This window comes from Quercus robur, chromosome 2 (assembly GCF_932294415.1).
Source record: "Quercus robur chromosome 2, dhQueRobu3.1, whole genome shotgun sequence".
Taxonomy (NCBI): Eukaryota; Viridiplantae; Streptophyta; class Magnoliopsida; order Fagales; family Fagaceae; genus Quercus; species Quercus robur.
Genome location: NC_065535.1, coordinates 75,379,752 through 75,389,380, shown reverse-complemented (window position 1 = coordinate 75,389,380; position 9,629 = coordinate 75,379,752). Strand labels below are relative to the sequence as shown.

The window sequence follows — 9,629 nt, the reverse complement described above, 5'->3', positions numbered from 1 at the left end:
GTAGATATACAAGACTTAATCCATTTGTGTGAATGAAGATATAAATAGACTTGATATGGTTTGTTTATTATATTTAAGATTATGTGTAATCTTATTTGCATGTTTATGAAACTACGTGATTTTGAATTTGTTTTGTAAATGAAGATATGGATAGAAATGGATATAAATCTTCTTTGCTTATTTTAGTTCTTGAAGGTATAAATGAAAATAAAAGGTTTAGTTATACGTGACGTTTCGGTAAGGTCATCACAACAAGCCTCTAATGAAAATGTGGATCATGAGTCACAACAAGAAATTGACCAATCATCCACAGTTAATCCATCAAATGCACCAAATCCAGGTATTTTATATATTTCTAAGACCATGTTTGTGAGTATGGTTAATATTGTTTGACAAATATCCCATATTGCACGACAATGACTTTTATTGTTTTATTCTCATTACAGTTGTGCCGCTTCCAGTACGTGCTACTCGTGGTGCTAACAATTACTTATTCATTTGGAATCTCCCTGAAAATCACAAGATTGAATTGCCATTAACTAGTTCAAATCAACCAATTAAGAAGGCAGGGAGGAACTTCACAAGTTGGTTGGGTACAATTGCACGAAAACCCCATTTGTGCCCAATTAAGTATAAGAATTGGACAAGAATGCCAGATGAATTTAAGGAACAAATATGGGATATTGTTCAGGTATTCAGGAAGTTATAGACTATATGTGTATTATTCTATCTTATAATGAGTTTTACACAAGTGTTTAGCTTGATATGGATTTGCTAACTAAGCTATTGCATGCAGTCAAAATGGATTTTGCCTGAAGAACTTGCTAGGTTGGAGGCAATGAAGAATAGGACATTGTCCTCAATTGCGAAATCTTGGAAGAACCACAAGTCAACTTTGAAGAAGAAGTATTTCCTAGGAAGAGGAAATAGAGCACGAGTACCACCAAATGTAATTTATGAAGATTATGAAGACCTTGTTCAGTATTGGAGTTTACCAAAAACGAAGGTATTATTCTATATTGATATGCTTTAATTGTTCTACATCATCATCAGAACAAGAACATTCATATGGATATCTTTATTCTACATTGAATATCTACCATGAAAAATATATTCAAATAATACTTTGTTTAAATATGTAATTTTTTTGAACGTAGGAGCTTGCTTTGAAAAACAAGAATAGTCGTTCCAAGCAAACAAATGTACATACTGGTGGTTCAAAAAACTTTGCTTCATATGTAGAAGAAATGGTAATGACTTAATAATTATCTTGTAAATGACTTATTAGATTGTTCTTAAGTTTGTATGAAACCATTATTCCTAATTAAATAAATGAAATGACCATAATTTAGGTAACAACGCTTGGGCATCTTGTAGAGCATGCGGATGTATATGTAAAACTCCATCTTCATAAAGATGGTACTCTAGTTAACACCGTAGCAGAAGGCAACATTGTAAGTAATATCATGATTTGCTAAGTGTAATATTGAATTTATTAACATTGTTAATTTCTAATGTGTTATTGTGTTCAAATTTTGAATATTAGAAAAAAAAAAAATCAACGAACTATTGAGTGAGTCCTCAAATCGTGTACAGTCATCCGACCTTACTGGTAGTATTGCATGGGCACCAGATGATGTATATGCTCAAGTGTTTGGTAATGAGCGCAATGGTCGTGTTCGAGGTGTGGGATTTGGCCCAACTCCAAGTATGCATCCTGCCAAGAGCACTCCTGCAATTGCTCAAGTAAGAAGCCAAGAAAGTGATGCTAAAGTGACTCAGTTGAAGAATCAAGTGGCTTCTTTGACGGAGAAAGTGAATCGTTATGAAAACTTAGAGGAGCGAATGACCCAATTGATGCAACTAGTGCAAAATCAGCAAAATCATTCTTCAAAAGCTAGTTGGGTATTAAATTTTAATGTTTTAAGAATGTATTTGGTTTTTAAATTTTTTAAGTAAAGCAACTATTATTTTGTTACTTGAAATGATTACTTTATGAACTTATTAGATACTTTAATTTGTATTCAGGGTGGTTTCAGTTTAGATTATCAATCTCCAACTCCTTACAGGTCACAGGCTTTATCCCATCAAGAAACTAGCATATAGCGGTACATGCAGTGTTTTAAGGACTCCATGGGCTATTACATAGTTATTTTGAACAACCACAATTATTTTCGAACTATTGTACTTTTTTTTATAATATTGTCATAGTTTGGGTGGTGGTTTCTTTTTGTATAGGTAGACAAGTGTTTTGTTACAACCACATTTATTTTGGAAGTATTGTACTTTGTTTAATATTGTCATAGTTTAGGTGGTGGTTTTTTTTTTTTTTTTTTTTTTTTTTTTGGTAGTTAGACAAGTATTTTGTTCAATTCAAGATGATATATGTATTGGTATTAAACATATATATATATATATATATTTATATATTGAATCTATGGTTAATGTGTTATTGTAGAATATTGATGATCAATAGGTATATTTGATTTATTATAAGCTTGTGTTAGTTATTGTTCAATTTTAAGCAGGTTTATATAGCATTTTTAATATTTGAACAAAAATGAGCAGGTTTTTGTGACATTTTAAAAACGTCACTAAAAAGTAAGAGGAAATCCATTTTAGCGACACCTTTAAAACGCTGCCAATAATCAATCCTATAGCGACACTTTAAAAATGTCACTAAAAAGCAAGGGGACAAATGCTTTTGCGACATTTTTGAAACGTCGCTATAAGTGCGATTATTTGTGGCGTTTTCAAAATGTCACTAAATGTATTTTCCAACATTATATATGAAAATGTAATATTATTTAAAACATCACTAAAAGTTTTTAAATGCCACTAAAGAATAACATATGGCAACGTTTTTCAAAACGTCGCAATAGATATATAGCGACCACTCTATTGTGACATTTTTGAACGTCACAAAAAAAAAAGTCGCTATAGACCATTTGTGTCTATAGTGACGTTTTTTGGGTTTTTAGTGATGTTTTTAAAACATTGCCTAAACCCAAATTTCTTGTAGTGGTGTCACTTGATTCAAGTAGAGACAAAGGTTGTTGCACTTATTGTTGCAAGCATATTGTGACTGGAGACATATGCCCTAGTTCATCTTTCTCTTGAAAAAGCTGCTACGTTTGTACGCTATAGGGTTTTGTAACCAAAGATCTTCTTGATCTTCATCATGTGGATGAACTGAAAAACTTTGCAGCCAACATCCTTCTCAAGTTGGTGTGTTAGTTACGTACTTGGATCCGTGCATCGATTGGTTAGTCACGTATTGGGAGCCATGTATTGAAAATGAGAGATTGTCACTATAGAACAAGTCCATTTGGGTATTGGGGTAAGGGTTCAACTGTAGGTTAGTATAAGGTATCTGGATTCCTTTACTTGCAACCACTTGTTTTGATAATAGTGGATTCATAGGAGTGGTGACCTTAAATTCACACAGTGGGGTTTATGCCTTGGAGGTTTTCCCCATTTGTAAACAAATCACCATGTCAAATTTAATTTTATTTAGTTATTTGGTGATTTGTTTGTGCTACCATGTGTTATTGCATGTTAATTGAATTAATTAATTAACTTGGCTAATTAATTGATTAATTTATCATAAGGGGTCAATACATTTTTGGCCTATCATTAACAACATCCTAATCAACCCTAGAATGAAATTCAGAAAATAAAATCCTAAGCAAAAACATTTTGTCCAAAGGATGGAGAAATTAAGCACAAGGACCATGGAGTTCCTAAAAACCTAGAGGCATGTGATAGCACTAATCACTTGACAAAGGGGTTCAAATCTACTTCTATCAAAGGATTTGGTAAAAATGTCAACATTCTGATGCTCAGTAGGGATATACGCAAGAGCAACAATTTTTCTTTCCATAAGATCGCTAATAAAGTTATATCTAATCTTTATGTGTTTAGTTCTAGAGTGTTGAACTGGATTCTTGGAGATATCAATAGCACTAGAGTTATCATAATACACAACCATAGTTTCCTGTGATATGTCATAATCACATAAAAGCTTTTTCATGCGTAAAAGCTATGAGCAACAACTTCCTACAGCAATATATTCAGCTTCTACAGTAGACCAAGACAAAATTTTGCTTCTTACTCATCCAAGCAAATAAATTCATTCCAACATAAAAGCACCCTCCAGTAGTTCTTTTTCTATCATCGCTATTTCTAGCTCAATCAACATTAGAATATCCAGCAAGGGATACATTTGATTCTTTGCTATAAAACAAACCAAAATCACTAGTCCCATTCACATATTTGATTTTTTTTTTTTTTTTTAATAGCAGTTAAATGTGACATTTCTAGCACACTTTCCAATGCTAAAAGATATATCAGGATGACTAGTAGTAAGAAACAACATACAACCAATCATACTTCTATATAAAGTAATGTCAATAGGCTAACTTGATGGATCAATCCCCAATTTTGTGGCGGTGGTCATTGGTTCTCTAGCATAAGCTGCATTTTCTAGTCCAAATATCTTTACGAGATTTTTGGCATATTTTGCTTGGTAGATGTAGATTCCTTTTTTAGTTTGCTTCTCTTGAAGTCCTAGGAAGTAGGTAAGTTCGGCCGCCATACTCATCTCAAACATTTTTTTTCATTTCATTAGCAAAAGACTTGCAACGATTCTCATTAGTAGAGCCAAAGACAATGTCATCCACATAGACTTGTGCTACAACAAAATGTTTCTTATCCTTTCGAATAAAAAGAGTATTATCTACATTTCCTCTTTTAAATTCATTCTCCGTAAGATAAGAAGTCAGTCTATCATACCAAGCTCAAGGAGCTTGTTTAAGACCATACAGTGCTTTCTTCAGTTTGTAGGGTCTGTGTGGATCCACAAATCCTTTATGCTGCTCCACATACACTTCTTCTTACAACATCCCATTCAAAAATGCACTATTCACATCCATCTGATAGAGTTTGAAGTTCAAGTGACATGCAATGGCCAAGAGAATTCGGATAGACTCAAGTCTAGCTACAGGTGCAAAAGTCTCATCAAATTCTACTCCTTCTACTTGAGTGTACCCTTGAGCAACAAGTCTCTTATAACTGTGCCATGTTCATCAGACTTGTTCTTGAAAATCCATTTAGTGCCAATTACATTAACTCCTTGTGGTCTAGGAACCAATTCCCACACATCATTCCGAATGAATTGATGAAGTTCTTCATGCTTTGATACCACTTGTTTGTTCTATTTAGACCCCTATGAATCAGGTTCGTTTAACCTAATTAATTAGCCAAGTTGTTACTTAGGTTAATTATTCAGATTTAGGTTAAACTAATGTAATCATATTACTCACTGTGGAAAAATAAATAAGACAGCAATATGATGACTTAGGAAAACCAATGAAACCAACAGTTTCAAGGTAAAAACTTGGGGAGGATTTAACCTCGCCCTCCTTAAGGTAAACAAATTCACTATGATAGAATGAAAGTTTACAATGGATTTTCTCCCTAAAATCTAAAGCTACCTCTTGTAGAACTTACTCACACGACCACGTGCAACTCTAACTCCATGGACTCTTCTATCTGAATTTGTCAAACACAAACACCCACATTTGTGACTTTGAGATCACACTCAATGGTTTCAAATTACCATTAGTAGTAGATCTTTATGAAGAAACATGTTTCCATCAATTCTGGATTGTAGATCTTATTTCGGTAGATGCTTGTAGAGTTAGAAGGTTACAAAATTCTCACAAATCTCACAGGAGTAACTCACAAGACTTCCAAAAGCTTCTAAAACGTAATTAGGGTTTTCCTTTTATACCTAGTAGTGTTGGACTAAAACCCTAAACGTTTTTCATGGGCTTTAGGCCTGATTTAAAATATGCAGAATACAACTTTCGATCGGTTTAACCTTTCTTTCGATCAATTGAGGTTCATAGAATTTGAAATCTTCTTTCTACAACTTGACAGTTCTTAAATCTTGACTTGAACAATCTTGAGCAATGTCTAACACCTAATCTGGACAAGTTTTTGTTCTCGGTTTGCCAACATACATAAATTTAGAATCTAAACATTTAATCCTAAATATTTAGAGCCTAACACTTACCAACAAAAGCAAATTTGCTTAAATGAAGAGTACTCTCTAGTCCTATATGTCACCAGTGTGGGGGCAAGTATGAGGACACAATGCATGCATTGTGGGAGTGCAAAGCGGTAATTTCACTTTGGTGCTTAAACTTCAGATAGGTGAATAGGTTCGAAGCTTCACAGGGTTTGTTCTCGGACTTGGTTGGATTAATGCTATCAAAACCTCGTGTCCCAAAGCTCTTCGCTACTGTTGCATGGTTCATATGGTCTCATGGGAATAAGACTAGGCTAAATGAACAAACTCTTCCTCTAGAAAAAAAATGCAAGAATTAGTTCATAATGTTCTGCAGAATTTTAAGGGACATCCGAAGCCACCACGAGGTAAGTCCCTTGGAAAGAAAAAAGTTTGGGTACCACCTAGGACAAGGGAGCTCAAAACTAATTTTGATGATGTTATGTTTCCAAAGAGCAATGAAGCGGGGGATTGTGGTGGTTATTCAAAATGCTTCAGGAAAGAAGGGAGATATGTTGTTCTCCTCCTTTGGTCATTTAGTTAGGGATATTTTATCCTTTGTTAGTCTCCTATAGGCTTTTCTTTCTCTCATATTGTAAGGAAAGGTAATTTGGTAGCACATGCCTTAACACAGAGAGCGAGATTTTTTTTTTTTCCTTTACTTGTCTGGATGAAGTGTATTCCACCAGATTTAAATTTTGTGTTTTTTGCTGATTTTCAAGTGCATTAATGTTATCAAAGAAGTTTCGTCTATAAAATAAAAATAAAAAAAAATAAAAAAAAGTTAGGTAAGAATTTTAATATGTAAATAATTACGTTTACTTTTTTTTTTTATTTAAATAATTTGACTAATAGTTATATTTTTATGATAAAAAATGTGTTTAATTTTAAATGTATCCATGTGTATGCATGGGTTACACGCTGGTTTAAATCAAGGAGGGACAGTCTGGATTCTTGTACCTTTTTTATTTAAAAAATAATGCATTTAGTGATGCTTCCTTAAACTATCATTTAAGGAAGCATTAAATTCACCTTAATGCAAGAGAAATAACGAGTTAGGAGCAAGTTATACTTCGTATAACTCTTTATTTATATTACACAACCCAATATAAAGATGATAGGAACGTATGTATAATTGTATTTTTTTTATAACTTTTTTTTAAGCTTAATAAACCATTGAAAATGGACTCTCCCAAACCAGCACAAGTTGAATGCTAGATATTGGCAATGGGAAATCATAACCTAATTTTATTAGAATTTGTTTAGTAATAGTTAATAGTTTGAGTTAGTCCAAGATTGCCAAATATCAAAATCATTGAAGATTAAAACTATCTCATATTTAATATATAAAAAAAATCATAATTTTATATAGTACTATAAAATAATGCTATAAATATAACGTTTGAAAAGAATAATAAATAGAGCAGGATTTAGGTACAGTACTTAAGTATTGTTCCTAATTTTGCCATGTGGTTTTTTTCTTATAGGATGAAAGTGTATTTTTTAAATTAAATTGCCACATGGCTGAATTTTAAGTGAGTAACATAAAAAATCTAAAGTATTGTTCATAAGTTTTGTCATAATATATAATCACAGTAAAATTAGGCACGCGTGCTAATTTATTATAATAAAAAAAGTTAGTTAGTAATGTAACATTATAAAATATTGTTTCTTTTTTAAATTTTGCATAAATTTAATTTTTTTCCATAAATTTTAAAAAACTTATTTTTCGTCCTTAACCTTATTAAAGAGCTTTGTTTTATAAGTTTAAGGACAAAAAAAGGAACTTTTTATCCCTATAGTTTAGAGACATAGACAAGTTTTTTAGAAATTTAGATAGAATTGTAGCATTTTTAAGTAGTATTAAAGTTAGATAAGAATTTTAACATGTGACTAATTATGTATACTTTTTTTAAAAATATTTGACTAATAATTTATATTTTTATGATAAAAAATGAGTTTAATTTTAAATGCATCATGTGTATGCATGGTGTTAGGGACATATTTTATGTAATTAGCTAATCTTTTGACAAAATGCACTTGTAATTGGGTATATCTAGGATGGGTTTAACACTTCAAGAAACATGTTGTTCAAGTCAAGTGTTAAAGCCATAAAGACTTGACCAAGAAATAAGTAAAGAAGAGTTGTTTATTAAAGCTCGACAGTAATCTCGACAGAAAGACTTCTATCCAGATTTAAAGTCGAAGCTCAACACAAGCAATTTTTGTCAAGACTTATGAAATCAGAAATTCCAGATTTGATTTTCGACCATGCTTGTATATTTGTATAAGGTTTCATTTCTCACAACCCTAGACATATATAAGGATTATTTTAAAGGCCGTTGCACATGCAAAAAGTGACCTAGTGCCTTGTTCTCTCAAAAAGAAGTGACTGCATCTTTGCGCCATTGGGTTTTGTAACCAAGGAGCTTCTTGATTTTCATCGTTGATGAACTGGAGAACTTTACAACCAACATCTTCTTTAAGTTTTTGGGGTCAGTCACGTACTTGGATCCGTGCATCATTGGTTAGTCACGTACTGGGATTCGTGCATTAAACTAGAAGATTGCCATTACAATACAAGTCCAATTGGGTATTGGGGTAAGGATTCAACTGTAGGTTGGTATTTCGGAATTGGCCAAAGGGCTTGGTAAGATTCCTTATACTTATAACCGCTTGTGATTGATAATAGTGGATTTTTGGGAGTGATGACCTGAAAATCACCCGATGAGGTTTTTGCCTTGGAGGTTTTTTCCATTCGTAAACAAATTACCGTGTCAATTTAATGTCCGCTGCATTTCATTTAGTTGGTGATTTGTTTGTGTTGCCATGCCATTGCATGTAATTGAACCTAATTAATTAACTTGGGTAATTAATTAATTAAAAGGGTCGATTCATTTTAACCCAACACATGGGTTACACACTAGTTCAAATCAAGGAAGACGGTTTGGATTCTTGTACCTTTTTATTTGAAAAATAATGCATTCAGTGATGTTTCCTTAAAATATCATTTAAGGAAGCATTAAGTTCACCTTAATGCAAGAGAAATAATGGGTTAGGAGCAAGTTATACTTTGTGTGACTCTTTATTTATACTAGTAAGTTACCCGTGCAATGCATGGATAATGTCGTAATATTTTATGTAAGATGGTTTTAGAGAATGTTGTATATGTATTATAGAATAATTGTTATATAACTTTATTAGTAACGAGTTCATCATAATAAGCAACAATTATAAATTGCGCACACATATCCATTATAATTATTCAATTGAAGTAATGAGAAAAAAAAAAAAAAAAACCTTTGGAGGAATATTATAGAATAAAAGTTGATATAGAATGTGTCTTTCTCTTTCTCTTTCTCCTTAATTCTAAAACAAAAAATAAATTCCAAACACTCACAATCAATCAAATTATTTACAAAACCCATAAATCCACAACGTTTGACCTTAACATCAAAATCGATTTTGCTACTGGCACTCAATATAAAATGCAACCCCCCCCCCCCCCCCCCCCCTCCCTTTTCTTGGTTGTAGCCAATTCATACGGGTTAGGATT

At 32.4% G+C, this 9,629-nt stretch overlaps 1 protein-coding gene across 1 annotated transcript; it reads left to right on the top strand.

Moving 5' to 3' along the window:
* The first annotated feature begins 201 nt into the window (after nt 1-201).
* On the top strand, nt 202-2,106 carry LOC126703426 (uncharacterized). Its single transcript, XM_050402387.1, has 7 exons — nt 202-340; nt 447-691; nt 797-1,006; nt 1,158-1,250; nt 1,353-1,454; nt 1,597-1,905; nt 2,029-2,106. Exons 1-7 carry the CDS (start codon nt 202-204, stop codon nt 2,104-2,106), a joined length of 1,176 nt encoding a protein of 391 aa, XP_050258344.1.
* The last annotated feature ends 7,523 nt before the right edge of the window (nt 2,107-9,629 follow it).

Coding starts and splice junctions, on each gene's coding strand:
- LOC126703426 (XM_050402387.1), top strand. CDS start 202: ATGAAAATAAAAGGTTTAGTTATACGTGACGTTTCGGTAAGGTCATCA. Junction 1,007..1,157: donor GGAGTTTACCAAAAACGAAG/GTATTATTCTAT, acceptor TTTTGAACGTAG/GAGCTTGCTTTGAAAAACAA. Junction 1,455..1,596: donor CCGTAGCAGAAGGCAACATT/GTAAGTAATATC, acceptor AATCGTGTACAG/TCATCCGACCTTACTGGTAG.